The sequence below is a fragment of the Desmodus rotundus genome, chromosome 4 (genome assembly GCF_022682495.2).
Source record: "Desmodus rotundus isolate HL8 chromosome 4, HLdesRot8A.1, whole genome shotgun sequence".
NCBI lineage: Eukaryota > Metazoa > Chordata > Mammalia > Chiroptera > Phyllostomidae > Desmodus > Desmodus rotundus.
Window position 1 is genome coordinate 66,424,522 of NC_071390.1, and position 17,132 is coordinate 66,441,653.

General features: G+C 36.0%; 1 protein-coding gene across 4 annotated transcripts in view; it reads left to right on the forward strand.

The window, feature by feature from the left end:
- Positions 1-16,818, forward strand: part of MAPK8 (mitogen-activated protein kinase 8) — a 125,558-nt gene extending 108,740 nt beyond the window's left edge. The window contains exons 7-12 of one of the 4 annotated variants that reach the window (XM_024561340.3): positions 137-208; positions 1,695-1,877; positions 2,167-2,291; positions 3,048-3,111; positions 6,163-6,240; positions 12,115-16,818. In XM_024561340.3, the coding sequence (XP_024417108.1) occupies positions 137-208; positions 1,695-1,877; positions 2,167-2,291; positions 3,048-3,111; positions 6,163-6,240; positions 12,115-12,260 (668 nt within the window). In that variant the 3' untranslated portion in view covers positions 12,261-16,818. Of the gene's footprint in view, positions 1-136; positions 209-1,694; positions 1,878-2,166; positions 2,292-3,047; positions 3,112-6,162; positions 6,241-12,109 lie in introns of all 4 variants that reach the window. The other 3 variants (XM_024561341.3, XM_045196227.2, XM_045196228.2) reach the window with 3 other exon arrangements.
- The last annotated feature ends 314 nt before the right edge of the window (positions 16,819-17,132 follow it).

Here is a 17,132-nt window from a genome sequence, read left to right on the forward strand (position 1 = left end):
TCACTCATTTTTATTTTATACTGCTTTCTATAATTTTACAGTATACATGGTGTGTGTGGTTTTTTTTTTAATGTTTATATATTTTTTTTATTTTAACCAATATCTTTATGTTAATATCATTGCATTTTGTTTTCAGTTGACATTTGGTCAGTTGGGTGCATCATGGGAGAAATGATCAAAGGTGGTGTTTTGTTCCCAGGTACAGATCGTATCCTTATCTTTGGCCTAAAATGTAGTCTCTAAAGGTCAAAATGTGTGACAGCACTTCAGCTAGGTCAAGTATAATGTATTTTGTCTCTCCCTAATAATATTGTTAAATTACTCTACTCTTTCAAAATACCACCTGCTGTTTAACATAGACTTTCCTTTCCCTCACTTACTGATTGTGTCATATGTTATTTCTGAGAACTGCTCAAATTAATTATCCACAATTACTTGCTGGCTCTGAGTTGATTTATTTAACATAAATCAAAAATCATGGCTCGCATTAAAAATTTCTGATAATTATACACTTGAGTAACTCTAGAAGTACTTAGGACTTTAATATGAATTTTGGAATTGTCTGTTGCTTCTGGTCATCCTTTTGTTTTATCCTCCATCCCCACCTTCTTTTTTGTTAATGTCCTATGTATTTTGTGTCTTTGGGTTGCTGTCTCATTTCTCAACATAACATACTGATTTTTCATCTGAGAATCTCAGCAGTAATAGTTTTATTATGGTGTTAAGTACCATATTTTGCCATGTATAATGCGCACTTTTGCCCAAATTTTTTTGGGGGGGAATAAGGATGCGCATTATACATGGGTATGATGATTACGTGCCATGGGTATAATAATCCCACGTATAATGTGCCAAAACATGGGTGCACATTACACATGGCAAAATACAGTAGATTTGGATTCATGCTTTTTGTTCATCTGACTACTTCTAATATTTTTATTACCAGTGAGCTCTCTATTATGTATTTATCAGCTAGTAACACTTAGGAGGAGTGGGAAAAGCCATATGCACTAGTTCACAATAAGAAACTTTTAGTTCTTAGTCTGCAGGGAGGACTTTCAGTGTAAAGACGTGGGAGGAAGGAGACTAGGGAATTCTAACCTTACAGTTTACCAAAGTACTGATTCATTTTCATAAGTTTCAGAGCTTTAAAGAAATTTTTATTAACATAAGCTAAACAAAGAATGTCAAAAGAAAATGCCACTTTTATCAAAGCCATCATTTTTATTATTTTCTTTTAGTGTAGAATATTTTAAGGAGGACAGATTTTAATAAGTATTTTTTAGCCTATAATATATGCATTCACATTTTCTGATAAGCCAGAAGAAAAGGCAAATTTTGTATTCTAGAGTTGTGTACAGTTTATATTTAGAGTCCCTGTGGGTAGTAATTATCATTATTCTTTGAGTCACTTGTCATTTGTATTTGGAATCTGTTACTTTAAGCTTTCATTTTTATGGTAAAATCAATTTAGACAATACACACACATACACACGTTCTCTAAATAAGGTTAACACCGCTTGTTTATTGATCTTTCTGTCTACCTTTTGCAAGGTGGCTGTAAGATATAAGATTTATAATTGCCACATTCTTTACTAGGATTTTATAATTGTTATTTTCTTGTTATTTTAATGGCTGTGACTAATGTGTTGAACATTAGATACAGAGTGTTTTTCTTAGCTACTTGATATTAGATATTGATCAGTGGAATAAAGTTATTGAACAGCTTGGAACACCGTGTCCTGAATTCATGAAGAAACTACAACCAACAGTAAGGACTTATGTTGAAAACAGACCTAAATATGCTGGATATAGCTTTGAGAAACTCTTCCCTGATGTACTTTTTCCTGCCGACTCAGAACACAACAAACTTAAAGGTACTTTTTATAAATATATATATTTAATCCTGTTTTGTGTGTGTTTTCATGTTATTATGGAACAAGGTTATTTCTGGATGGTGGAATAACGTAAGGTCTTAGTTTTTTTTTTTTTTTTCTGTAACTGTATATTTTTTCATCATAGGTATGACCTGATTTTATAGTAAAATTTATTTTTTTAAAAAACATATACTTTTTAATGAATGATAATTTCAAGTTTCTGAAATGTATTGCTAGTTTAAAAACCTTCATGAGATACATGTACATTAACATCATTATTTTTTTGCAGCCAGTCAGGCAAGGGATTTGTTATCCAAAATGCTGGTCATTGATGCATCTAAAAGGATCTCTGTAGATGAAGCCCTTCAGCACCCATACATCAATGTCTGGTACGATCCTTCTGAAGCAGAAGCTGTAAGTTCTTTTTTTTTTTTTTTATTGGTTTGAGAGAGAGAGAGAGAGACATCAGTTTGTTGTTTCACTTATTTATGCATTCTTTGGTTGATTCTTGCGTGTACCCTGACTGGGAATTGAACTCGCAACCTTGGCCTATTGGGGGCAATGCTCTAACCAGCTGAGCTACCCAGTCAGGGCTCTTTAAGTCCTCTTTTCTTAATGTTTGAAGAATATACTGCCTCTTATAGTTAGAATTAAAGTTAGGTTTAGAGGAAACATTATAATTCAAATAAAAATACAGATAAATGATGATAATGTTCTTTTGATTTTGCATTAAAAAAAACCTTAAGTCAGTAACATATCCAAACACCTTCTATACAAAATAAAGTTACCTCTCTCAGTTTATTGCCATGATATGTGATCTGATGAGCTGTGATACACAATCTGATGAGCTAGAACATTGAATGCTTTGGGAGAACATCCTGAGTTATAAAACAAATTATTGTGTCCAAAGCATAGCCCAGTTCTATGCTAATAAATAAAATGTGACCATTTCAAAAGTTGGAAAAAAAGAAGAAGATGGTTAAATATCTTCTTCCTATCATGAAGGAGTCTTTCATAACTAGTCTCTCTACATACAAAGATGATTAATCAATTTTGGTCTAATAGGTATTTTCACAAACCCTTTCTGTCTGACTGATACTTCAAATAACTATGAAGAAGTTACATATTCCCAATAAACTGACTCAATTATTGTTGCCTTTTGTTTTTCAGCCACCACCAAAGATACCTGACAAGCAGTTAGATGAAAGGGAACACACAATAGAAGAGTGGAAAGGTAACAGTCACCAGATTCTTAGAGATGAAGCTGAGAGAGCTTCTGGCATTTTATGTTGTTTTATTCATCATGTTGGGGAAACTAAAGATATTTTGTATTATTCATAACTCATATTTGGTAATATGATTAGTAATTTATTTTTCAAAAATGGAAAGTTGGTCTCCTTCCCCCCAACTTAACCCTAATCTCTCATTTTCCCTACTCCAGATATAGAAACATCACTTTTTTCTGGAGTTTTTTGTTTTTCCATAGTCTACAAATACATAGGCATGTGTGTTTGGTGTCTCCCCCTTCTCTTCTCCCCACTGTTTTAATCGCAAATGGTTGAATGCTATGCACACTTGCTTTGTTGATGTAATCACATATTACAAAGGGTTATCCTCTTAGGCTCCACATCCCTGGCCCATTTGCAAGTGGTATACTCTTACAGCTGTGTCACAATTTTTATATCCAACTACCACTTGAAGAGTATTTAAGCTGTGTCCAGTCTGTTGTTGTTACAAACAACTACAGTGTTCTTGTGCACATGTACAAGATTTGTTTGGCCAAAGGATATTTTTCAGTGATTTCCAGATTACTCCCCAAGAAATTGTAGCAGTTTACATTTCCATCAGCATTGTACAGAAATGTCTATGTTATCCTTACCATCACCAACAGAGTGAGTGAGTAATCTGTGCAAATACAGTGGTTTTATTTTATGAATGTGGTTGGACATTAATAATGCCTTGGTAGTCATAGAAGTGTTAAAATATTTCTTCTTTAAAAGATTCCCTGGGACATTTAGGCCAGGCAATTTTTAGATCCTGTTAACCACATTTGTGTTGTAATTTACTGTTTGGACCACTTATGTAGCTACGTGACTTTGGTCAAGTCACTTGACCCCCTATTTTACCTGAACTTAAAACTGGTTACAGAAGACTTGTTATTAAGAACTAAGTACCTAAATACTGGGAAAGCAAAAGGGACTGGAGAGGTATAAAACTGAACAGGGAATCCATCTATAAATTTATTTGGGAGGAATGAATTTGATTCTTCCTGAGGAATAATCAGGGATTAGTTTTCTTTGAGTTGACTTCAGGAGACATAGTTAGGCTCTGTAGACCCACCAGAATGATAGAATTGGGTGGAACTGAATTCATTTGTCATGTAGTAAGTAATATACAAGGATATAACTGTGGACCTGCATGTGTATTTAAAATATCTAACCCAGTATTTTTATATGTCATTACATTTATAGCAGACATTTATGGTATCTCATAGAATCTTAATAGGCCACCAATTGTAAAACATACCATAATATACCACTAAGAGAAAACACTGCCAGCCACACTGCACCATTGGTTATAGAATACAACCCAATTTCAGAGATACTAAACTGTGGAGGAAAGTGCATCTTAAAATCAATAAAACCTAGTGTTTTTGTTGTGTAAGGATATACCTGGGATTTCTGAGTATTCTAAACATGTTTACTTTTATTCTGTATCTTTTTCCCCTAGCCCCAAGTGCTGGTCAGTAGTTGCCTACAAACTGCCTTTTTCAAGATTTGCTTATAAGTTTTAACATCACAACACAAAGAAAAATTCATTGTCAAAGCCATTAACTACAGATTGCTTTGCCTAGTTAGTACTGCTAGTTAGCTTGGGATCTTTTGCCTCAATCCCTTTTCATAAAGGGATGCTGTTTTCTCATTTTACAAAAGATCTTGCCCTGGTTGGTGTGGCCCAGTGGATTGAGTGCCAGCCTGAGAACCAAAGGATCACTGATTTGATTCCCATTCTGGGGCAAAAGCCTGGGATGCAGGCCAGTCCCTGGTAGGGGGCACATGGGGGCAGCCACACATTGATGTTTCTCTCCCTCCCTTTCCCTCTCTAAAAGTAAATAAATAAAATCTTTTTAAAAAAATCCTCCTATCTGGAATACTTATCATTCTTTTTTGTTTCTTTGAAGAAAAGCATCTACCATTCTTTCATCTGTCAAGACTTCCTATTTTTATTCTTCCAATTCCCTGAAGATTACCATAGCAAGTAAGTTTAGGTATCTCTAGCACTTGTTCATTCCAGCGTATCTACTTGCTTTACCTTATTACCAGCATAAACATTGTTATACCCTAAATAATCACAGATTCTTTATCAGAAGTTTAAAGAATCACAAACTCCTTAAAATTCTATGCAACATTTTTTCTTTGTACATTTTTCTCAGAGTTCATTGCTTTTATACAATTCTTAAATTATTCCATGACCCCCAAAAGATGATGAATAATGGCTTTGTAGCATCAACCAGAAGTTTTTTCTTAAATAAACATTCAAAGTCACAAGGCTCATCACACTCGACATCAGGATCACTTAGAAGAATATAGGACAAGATACATTCCAGCAGGGCAGCATCTGGTGTGACTGTAGAGGGACTCACTGCAGTACTCTCACTGTCCACAGTCCACTCGCTGTCTGCAGCCTAGTAAAAGAACAAGATTCCCACGGAGAAATCTTGACTGTGACTTCATGTCATGCTTCAGCTTAGAAGGATTTAGAGTGTAGCCATCTGCTGTTCTTCCTTTAATAACAATGTATTTACATACCATTCTGTTAAAGAGGCTTCCACAGGCTTTTTCATTTAAATCTTTTAACAGGTATCTGGGTAAGCACCTTATCCAGGTCCTATCAGGAAATAGAAGTTAATAAGACAAATGTGACTTGAGCCCTCACTGAGACAGAATTAAACAAGCATTTATAGAACAGAACGATACGTGGTATGACATGGTACAGTGCAAAGTGCTGCTGTAGTTAAAAACATCAAGCTGTATCCTCAATCCAACTTCAGGAACACTAGTTAAGGCAGAGATTTTGTTTCTTTCAGCATAATTAGTGGCTGAGGATCAAGGAATTATTTTTAACATCTTTGAATCTTAGGCTGACGCTTATGGACCCTCTACCATTGGAGGATACAATTAGAAGTACTTAATGTGTGTTTAAAAATGTTCACTAAATACATACATATCTTATGAGATTGGCTCTCAGACTTTGAAAAGCTTGTTTTTGTCCACCTCTTTTTCAGAATTAATATACAAGGAAGTTATGGACTTGGAGGAGAGAACCAAGAATGGAGTTATAAGGGGGCAGCCCTCTCCTTTAGGTTGGTTACAATATAAGATTGGTTAAGATTACAGTTTACTTCTTATGTTGTCATCTTCAGTGGCCTGAAACCTGCACTTCTTTCCATACTTACTACCATTATTATACAAAGTTAAGTAAGTATAAGTTGTACGATTTGGGTGGTTAAATTGGAAAGCATTGGGCCCTGGCTGGTGTGGCTCAGTGGATTGAGCACTGGCCTGTGAACTAAAGGATCACTGGTTGGATTCCCAGTCAGGGCACATGCATGGGTTGCTGGCTAGGTCCCCAGCGGGTGGCGCACAGGCGGCAATCACACATTAATGTTTCTCTCTCTCTTTTTCCTTTCTTTCCCCTCTCTCTAGAAATAAATAAATAAAATCTTTCAAAAACAACGAAAAAAAATTGCAAAGCATTGGTACACTGTTATACCAAGGCACTATATTTGTACATTAATAACAGACTTCATCAAATGCACATTTTTTTATGACGCTCACATTCCATTGAAGAACAGGAATGTTTTTGTTCATTGTTGTCTTTAAAGGAGAAATTTCCACCCTGACTGTTGTGGCTCAGTGGATTGAGCACTGGCCTATGAACCAAAGGGTCACCAGTTTGATTCCCAGTCAGGGCACATCCCTGGGTTGTGGGCCAGGTCGGGCCCCCAGTAGGGGGTGTGCAAGAGGCAACCACACATTGATGTTTCTCTCCCTCTCTTTCTCCTTCCCTTTCCCTCTCTAAAAATAAATATTTTTAAAAAATAATAAAAATAAGAAACTTCTCACAATTCAGTATACTTACCTTTCTATGATTTTAACAGTCTTTACTTTGTATAAATGAGCTAAGGCTTCATTAAAAAATTTGTTACATGTAGTCCTGGCTGGTGTGGCTCAGTGGACTGAGTATTGGCCTGGGAACCAAAGGGTCACCCGTTCAATTCCCGGTCTAGGGCACATGCCTGGGTTGCAGGCCAGGTTCCCCAGTAGGGGGCGCTTGAGAAGCAACCACACATTGATGTTTCTCTCCCTCTCTTTCTCCCCCCTCCCCTCTGTCTAAAAATAAATAATAAAATAAATCTTAAAAAAATGTGTTACATGTGATACCAAGTTACCATCTTTCTCCTTTTGGTATTTTTGATTTGTTGAACTAAGGCAGTAATATTAAAATTATTTTTAGAAAGTGTTCTCTCTCTAAGAAAAAACTGGTTTGCAAGAGTTAAACATTTTCTTCTTATCATAAGCTCATATTTAATTTTAGTACTTGTAAAAGCATAAAGAATTGAGGGGAAAAGTTAAATGGCAGGCAGCATTTACATATTAAGCACATAGCTACATAACAAACCCTGGTAGTTTATGTAGTTTATTTCATTTCACCTTCAAGATCCCAAAAGGAGGGATCATTATGTACACTTTACAGATGAGGGACCTAAAATTCAGAAAAATTAAATGACACAAGGTTATAAATCTATTTGTGTAGAAAAGTTAATACTTGAAGCCATGTTTATCAGTAACTTCAGATGGCGTGGTTTCCCAGCATCCTATATGTCCTCTGGCTGGGAACAGCGACGACTTTTCTGCCTACAGAAGTTAGGACGTTTCATAGAAGAGTTGAAAGTTGAGCTGAGCTTTGAAGGCTGGATAGTGTTTCAACAGATAGGTCTTGAATTTGACTAAAACTATGCTATTTATCTCTCAAAAACTCCTAATTCTAAGAAAAAAGATATCTGTCTGTTCATGGGTAAAAATTTTAACTCTAGTTTCAGATGCCCATTTTGTTGTACTGTAAATGTGTATTTGTTTAAATAATTTTTGTAGCTTCCTGTGACATTTTTGGTTATATCTTTTAAAGTTTAAAAATTTTTTTGTTTCGTTAAGTCCTTGATCAGAAATGCAATTTTCCAAATTATAATATAGATCCTGTTGAAAATATAAATTGGTTTTGATGGCTTTTACTTATAATTTAGTTATAACAAAGTTATATCATAAATGCTTTAATAGCAGAGTTAATTAATTAGCTTTGTGTTGATAAACAGTAGTAGTATAACTGACTACACTGTAGCATACTGTCCTACTGAGTGGCACATCCTAATGTTGAATGTTTGAGTCAACTTAATCTCATGAGATAGAGCAGTTGTATTTGTTCTTAATTTATAAGTGAAAATTTTGGATCCTAGACAGCACTTGACTGTGGTTACAAGAAAAGTTAATGGAAAAGACAGGACTTCAAGTTTCTGGACATCCTCTGAATTCTCATAGCTTACAGAGAAGAATGTTAATAAAGCTGTTATAAAAATACTCTATTCTCAGATCTATACAAAAATAGAAGGAACAGTCTTTGATGTCAAAATATCAGATAATCACAATACCATTTCTACTTGAATTTTTAAAATGAAACATTATCAGATTAGGGAATTTGGATTAAAAAATAGAGGCATAGAAAAGTATATATGGTGGAACCCTTTTATGAATTGAATGTTTCAGTACAAGTCTTTGAAGCTAGCCATTGTATTTGAATACTCTTCAGTCAGTCACACAACATATATCCAATAGTGTCATACAGATTAAATTTTTAAAGTGTAGTATCTTCATTGCACTCTTAGCAGGGAACCTAATGGACCTTTCTTGGCTTATCACATTTCTGCTTTTCTTCTCTCCTGTCAAGACCTGAAGTACTCAATCCACTTCCTTTTTTCCCATTGCACCTCTAATCATGTGTTCTGTCTCCTATGGTTCCATTCCTTTTTGTCCCCCGGTCCCCTCCCCAGCATCCTAAAGATTTGCTAATCCTACTTTTCTGGCTATTTCCTTGTTGCATTTGAAGACAAGCTCTTAGAGGACCTTTCATATTTAAGCTTTTATTACTTGTCATTAGAATGGAGGGATAATTTCAAACATCAAGATTCTGAGTTTTGGAACAGTGATTTTCAACCTGCTTAGTTTTTAGCATTGTTGGGTGCCTGAAACTTGCCCCTAGATAGTGTCTTATTGCTCATTTTGTAAGCCTAGAAACCATTGCTTTTATTCCATAAATGTGCACTTAGGAACTTTTGCATAACTTGCATTACTTGATATCCTCAAATTTGGAAGGACCCTTATTTAGTGATCATGAAGTTCCTAAGTTCTTACGTAGTGTACAAATCACCTTTTTCAACACATTCCCAATCCCCCAATATCATTTCCTCCCCCTTCCTGACCTTGAGAAGATTTCTCTGTAAGTTAAGTACAGGCATACCTCAGATATTGCTGGTTTGGTTCCAAACCACTGTAACACAGACAGCATCATAATAAAGCAAGTTGTAATTGTTTTGCCAGTGGAGGGTCTTGACTTAAGATTGTTTTTAAAAAAATGCGAAGTTCCAGCCAAGATAAGAGGTGTAGGTAGAAACTCTTCGCTCCCTCACACAACCAAAAGGAGGATAACAACCAATCTAAAGTCAGTAAACAACCAGAAGTGCAAGGAAATCAAACTGCACGGAACTCAGACAACCAAGGAATTAAACAGTCAACCAGACCAACCAGACCCGGTAGGAGGGAGATGAGGGAGATGGGCAGGCAGGCAGGCAGGGAGAACCGGTGGAAAGGCAGCGGACCACGTGGGTAGGGATGACTGAAAGGGAAACTAAGACTCAGAGCTGACTGTGGGCTATATAGCAGGGGTTGCCATGGTGGGAGAAACTCTCAGTCTCACATGAGAGTTCATTGAAAAGTGGGGCTAAAGCCAAGGAAGCTAGCTGCATTGTTCCCTCTCTGACCCCTGCCCCACAAATAGCACCACAGTGCAGCAAATATGGTTGCCCTGCCCTGGTGAATACCTAAGGCCCCGCCCCCTTACAATTTAACAGGTGCACTGAGACAAGGAAATATGGCCCAAATAAAAGAACAGAGCAAAATTCCAGAAAGAGAGCTAAGCGATGAGGAGATGGCCAACCTATCGGATGGAGAATTCAAAGCCCTGATAATCAAAATGCTCACAGAACTGATTCAGCTTGATTGCAAAATGAAAGAACAAATGAAGAATACTCAAAGTGAAATAAAGCAAAATATTCAGGGAACCAACAGTGACAGGAAGGAAACGAGGACTCAAATCAATGATTTGGAACAAAAGGAAGAAATACGCATTCAACCAGAACAGAATGAAGAAACAAGAATTCAAAAAAATGAAGAGAGGCTTAGGAACCTCTGGAACAACTTTAAACATTCCAGTATCTGAATTACAGGGGTACCAAAGGAGAAGAACAAGAGCAAGAAATTGAAAACTTATTTGAACAAATAATGAAGGAGAACTTCCCCATCTGGTAACGGAAAGAGACTTCCAGGAAATCCAGAGAGCCCAGAGAGTCCCAAAGAAGTTGGACCCAAGGAGGAACACACCAAGGCACATAATTACATTACCCAAGATTAAAGATAAAGAGAGAATTTTAAAAACGGCAAGAGGAAAGGAGAGAGTTACCTACAAAGGAGTGCCCATGAGGCTATCAACTGATTTCTCGAAACCTTGCAGGCAAGAGAGGGCTGGAAATAAGTATTTGAAGTCATGAAAGGCAAGGACCTCCATCCAAGATTACTCTCTCCAGCAAAGCTATCATTTAGAATGGAAGGGCAGATAAAGTGCTTCCCAGATAAGGTCAAGTTAAAGGAGTTCATCATCACCAAGTCCTTATTATATGAAATATTAAAGGAATTTACCTAAGAAATTGAAGAAGATCAAAAACTATGAGCAGTAAAAAGACAACAAACTCAAAATTATCAACAACTGAACCTAAAAAAAAAAAAGCAAACAACTAGAACAGGAACAGAATCAGAAATGGACATCACATGGAGGGTTTTCAGTGGGGAAGGGGAGGGGAGGAATAGGAGGGGAAAGGAACAGGGAATAAGAAGCATAATTGGTAGGCATAAAATAGGTGGGAAGAAGTTAAGAATGATATAGGAAACAATTCAAAGAACTTAAAACCCAGGGACACAAACAGGTGGGGGGGATGCTGGAGGATTGGGGGGTGCAGGGCAGAGGGGAGATAAAGGGGGGGAAATTGGAAAAACTAATAGCATAATAAAATACCCCCCCCAAAAAATGCAACACCCATGAAATGCAATTAAATGACATGCAATAAAAGGAGACGTGCCTGTACTATGGTTTTTTTTTTTTTTTAATTCAAGAAATTCTTATTAGGCTATAATTGTAGTAAAGGAAACAGTCTTCCTCAACTTTACCTGTTTAATAAATCTGTATTTTCATTTATCAAGTATTTATTAAAATGGAAATTACCAGACCAGAGTTTACCTAACTAGGGCACTTGATTGATCAAGGCAAGTCATGCAATCTATGTAAATTGGGGGAGTTGAACTACATACCCTTTCAGTTGAAACAATTTCAGTCTATGTCCTGGCTTTCGCTTTAAAACAAGGTGTACCAGAAGTATTGTTTGAACTTTCACAGTGAGGATATCATAAATCACTTTTTATTAGGGCAGTAGTTTTTACCTTTTTGAATCATATATAGCTTTAAGATCCTCTTTCCAACAAAATACAAGACATAGTTTTGTATGCATTGTCAGTATTATTCACACACAGCCTGTAACCCATTTATGAATCTTGCTGTAGGTCCATTTCTAAATGTGGCTTGGACTTAATGATTCTTGTCTTGAACTGAAAAACAAATCTGTGGAAAGGACAGGACTCCAGGTTTCCAGACATTTTCAGAGTTCTCACCTCGTAAATTGCAATGAAAAGACTTTGTAAATTAGTGTTGTGTTGAATATCACTTGTGATTATTTTTAGTGAGCCTTTTAAAGCCAAGAGAAAAGTTACTGACCACTGGAGGTAACCAGTACAGTAGAAGTAGCTGGGTCTGCAACTCTGTCTGCAACTGATTTGCTGTTTTGTTTCTCATAGCACAGGTGCAGCAGTGATCAATGGCTCTCAGCATCCATCATCATCATCATCTGTCAATGATGTGTCTTCGATGTCAACAGATCCAACTTTGGCCTCAGATACAGACAGCAGTCTAGAAGCCTCAGCAGGACCTCTGGGCTGCTGTAGATGACTACTTGGGCCTTGGGGGATGGGGGTGGGAGGGATGGGGAGTCGTTTAGTCATTGATAGAACTACTTTGAAAACTAAGTAAGTCAGTGGTCTTATTTTGAGTGATTTTTTCAAAAATGTAGAATTCATTTTGTAGTAAAGTAGTTTATTTTTTTTATTTCAAGTGATGTAATTTAAAATTTAAGTTGTGTTTTAAAACAGCAACAAAACGTATTGTATTTTTGCTGTAATTAACTGTATAATGTAAACCTAATTATTTTATCATGGTTTAAAATTTTTGCATATTTGCTTTATCTTATGCTGCTGATTTTTTTTACTGAATTTGTAAGATTTTGTTTATCAAAGCAACTATTATGTGGTGACTTGCCTTTATCATGAATTATTTAAGATTTTTATAGTTTTTTTTTAATTTGAAATTATTTCAAATGTTTTGTTCATGATGCTATCCTTCAGGGTTATGTGCTTATCAATGAAATAACCACAGAAGAGTGAGAGGGAATAACCTGTAGCCACTTATATTCAGGAATAACTACTGTAAATGATGAACATGTTTTTTTAAAAAAGAACCTCCAGATTTGCTACTTGCCAAACCTAATTTAGTTACAACAATTGGTGTACAGTCCTACAATAATTTGGGCAAAAGCCCCATCATCTAAATGACAGACTAACTCAGAGCATGTCTTTGAAGATGCTGGGCATCTGCCACCACCCTTCTATTCCCCCAACCACACCTAACAAATGTAAAGTAAAAAGAAGATGGTGTTTTCTGCAAATCTGTAGCATGCTCAAAGCTTACGATCACATAAAGGCAAGAGGATATTTCATGAATAATACATTTCAATGCAAATAAAAAGATGGTTCACTTCTACTAGCTATGAGCCTGTTTTTGTACACACTGAGTTAATCTACTCAGGCTGTAGGTCCCAGTGATGGTCTGGTCTTTCTCTTTCCTGCAGCCTCAGGCCCTTGGACCTTTCTGGTTTCCTATTAGAGTGTCAGTCAGTTGAGCACCAGTTTTGGTGTTTCTGGACATTTGATTCTACCTGTAGCATAATCATGTTTATACAAGCTGTTGGGAGGTTCCAAAGCCTACTTAGGTATTTGTAGGTAATGTATCAAATGAGCAATATACCGTTCATCAGAAAATAGTAGCACACAGCCATATATAAGATATCATTTTCCAAGGACTGTTTCTTCACACTGAACAGAGCAGGTGTAAATGGTGATTATTTAGTCTAAGTCTTTCATTTTTTTTTTATATCTGATTTTCAATAAAACACAATATGGGTGTTGAGTAGTGTAAGAATGGTGCTGCTCCTGACAAGTGTATGTTAACTGTTTACATTTTATATCTGCAGAATTATTTCTGTGTAACTGAATTTTTCTTAAGTAAAATGTCATTGAAGTCTCATCTCTGAAATACATTGTCTGTAATCCCCCAGGTACCTTTTGTTATATTTGGAACAAGAGAGATTACATGTCATGAACTGGGAAATGCACACTTAAATCAGTGACTAGGTTCTAGGCAGAAAGCTCATTGGAATTAAAGGCCAACAAGAGCAAGAACTGGTGTGGCTCAGCATGTGGCATCTGAAAGTTTGCTTGGCATGTTATTTGTGTATTTAGTGTAAAATTCCTTTTGAGTAAAGTATTTTAGAGAGTTGTTAATGTGCAATATTTAGGATTAAATACATTAGCCTTTTTATATGCTTTAAAATAGCAAGTTTGTTTTTGATGGTTTAAAAGTCTTGATTTCCTGTCTCAAAGTTGCCAACCTTTGTATCAGTCCCTTTTCTACTCTTACAACATGGTGTATTTATTTCATTAAATAACTTAGAGTTTTGAGACTGTAACACCTTGATTTGTAGAAACAGGATTGGATTTACAGAGGAATCTGAGCGTAAGTGTGTTATTACTTTGTTAGTTTTACAGTTAATTAGCTCTGTTTTCTATGATAGATCATTTCGCTGTTGCACTTTAATAACTGACATGCATTCAGAAGCTTCCCATATTTTATTTTTGATTCCTAGTAAGCCATCTCTTTTGATACAGATTTTGGTTTAGTAAGGAAAACCAAGTGTTCCTACTATATCATTTGTTGTAAATGCCAGCTCCCACTTGCCAACCAGCATGTTTCGGTTGATTCAGAGAAAATGAGCTCTTATCAGTTAATGTAGATAAAAAATACTTAAATTCTGTCCAGAAAACAAAGTCTGTTAAATGTTGTGCACCCTAGGTTTAACATGCACTATCTAAATACAACTTTTCCTCTTAAATTTGTTAAGCTAAATATATACTGTATTTTTTCAGACTATAAGATGCACTCCCCCGCTTACCCCGGTCCCCCCCCAAATTTGGGAGGAAAATGGGAGTGCGTTTTAAAGTCTGAATGTAGCTTACCTGGCTCACTACAGGATTTCTGCTTTAAAGGATGTTATTAAATATTTTACCACAATTTTTGCTTCAAATTTTTTTTTCCTATTTTCCTCCTCTAAAACCTAGGTGCGCCTTATGGTCCAAAAAATATGGTACATGTTTATTCTAGAAACTTTGTGAACCTTTAAAGTATCTTAAACATTTGTGTTGTAAGAGAAATTACAAATAAGATTTCTGTCAGGCAGTACTTAATGTAAAACCACCTTGCTTATCTTATAAACTTTGGTTTTCAACTTTATACACTTACTATACCCATTGTTGTACTGTCAGAGAATTATTTTGACCAAGGTCTATTACTCAACTTCATAGGTTAGGAAAGACACTAATTCTAATTCTTTCTACATACTTCTTCCTGGTTATTATTCTGTTACCCTCTACTGTATATTGACCAATTGTAAAATGATTGTGTTGTTGGGATTGCATCTCAACTTTTTCATACTATTTGCTGGACAGTTCTCATTTTGTCACATATCCTCGGCTGCTGGTTCTTCCTGGCGTGTACCCTTCCAAGTTGGTAAAGATGCAGTGCATTCACACGAGACTCCTAGAGAAATGCCAGCCTCCTATATGAAGCTGCCACACAACCCCTTTGACAATATAGAGAAGCTTGATTGTATGTAAAGCAGCAAACTTTCCTGTAAGTCTTTGTTACTCTGTTCCATGCTAATCCTGCTGTGTTGTCTAAAAAGATGGAGGTGAAGAGATATCAATGTCTGATAGTAAAATCAGCTGCAGGCCAGTGAAGCTGTTCTGGGGTTACAAATAAGACTTGGTTTACACGATCAGCCAGTATGTGCTATGCATGTGAAGACTTAATTCCTCAGTGTTGCGTAGGCACAAGCCTTGCACATTTTGAGGTAAAGCATAGTCTGTTTTCAAAAATACTGTTGTAGTTTGTGAGTGTTTGTTCATTAGTCACACATTAGCTGTAGAGTGACTGCATGAAGCCCCATGACCCCAGTAAACTTCTCTAACCGGTAGAAAAACCAAACACCACCATTCTATCATTAGCAGCCGTCTTAAATGTTGATTCTGTATCCTTTACATTTTAGTATAAATTGTGTTTCTACTGATCTGTCTTAGGTTTTTTTCTGAATCAGGGGAAACTAATTTTCCATTAATAGCAAGAAAGATGAGGTAAAGGGCATTGAAGCAGAAATGTATAGTTTGGGGTATGATTAGAAAACTCATAAGGAAAACAAGTCCTAATTAATTTCAAACTGCTCTTAGTTAAGTGCTCTTAAGGAGAGTCTAGTAAGAGTTAACACTTCCTGGCCATTTCTGGTTTAGGTTCTCTTCGTTACTGAAACTTTTAAGAAATATTACCTGTGGATTAGTTTTGCACAATGTTTTATTCTCACAGTAACTTACAAATTAAACTTGGCTTGTATTGAACTACCTCACACTAATTTTCTATGCTTTCCCAAGCTGTTGCCCTTGCTGTTAGATCTTTACTGAATATGATTATAAATGTGTGTAAAATACTTTATAGCCAATGTTGACACAGTACCAGTAAGTACGTAAAATGCATACCTTGCATCAGTAAGAGAGACGTATAAAATTGTTCACTGTATATCTTGGCAAATTGTGTTAGACGTGTTTGTTGGACATTATTACTATCTGTTTTGTAAGTAGAAACCTGCTCGTGATATCAGTCCATTCGTTACATTTTACAAAAGGAATAAATCTTAGTAAATTTTACGAAGAAATAAATTACTTTTGTAGGCCCGATATTTGGTATATTTTTGAGAAGCTCTTAATCTTTTAGCCGAATGATGAATTTAAATTGAACTAGCTGTCTACCTGGACTGTGACATCTATTTTCTCATTACAGTTTATCCTGTTCAGCAGGTTATCAAGCCTGAAAATTTAAGTATGATAATTGGCATTTGCTTTCCTCCCTGTATGATGCCATTCTTTCTTCATTCCTCTCCCCTGTGTTCCGTTCCCTCTCCTCTCTAGTCAAAACAAAATGGGGCACTTTGTAGGGAATGCTGAGATAATTATTGTGGTTTTTAATCATTCATGCCCTAGTCATTAAACATGCACCACTGGAATGTAAACAATGTTATCGAGTATGTTCATTGGTTATAATATTTTAAATAAAAAAAGTGGTATGAAAACTATGCAATTGAGTGTTTTTATTGAAAAATCTGAATTTGTAGTAAAAAGCTTTTCGGGGCAATTTGAAGATATCCTGTGGCTTGGGATATCAAGGATATTACTAGGGCAAGTTTCTTAGATTTGGATTTTATAAGTAGCCTAATCTATTGCCCTGATTTTCTGGTGTATCTAGTCTTGCATTTCTGGTGTTTCAAATCACTGGAGAAACTTTATCTTAAAAAGGGAATTTGCTTCAATGCCTTAACCTAGTCTTGTTAATCATATAAGAGAACAGCCATTGTGACCACTTGGCAAAAAATAAACATTTTAAAAC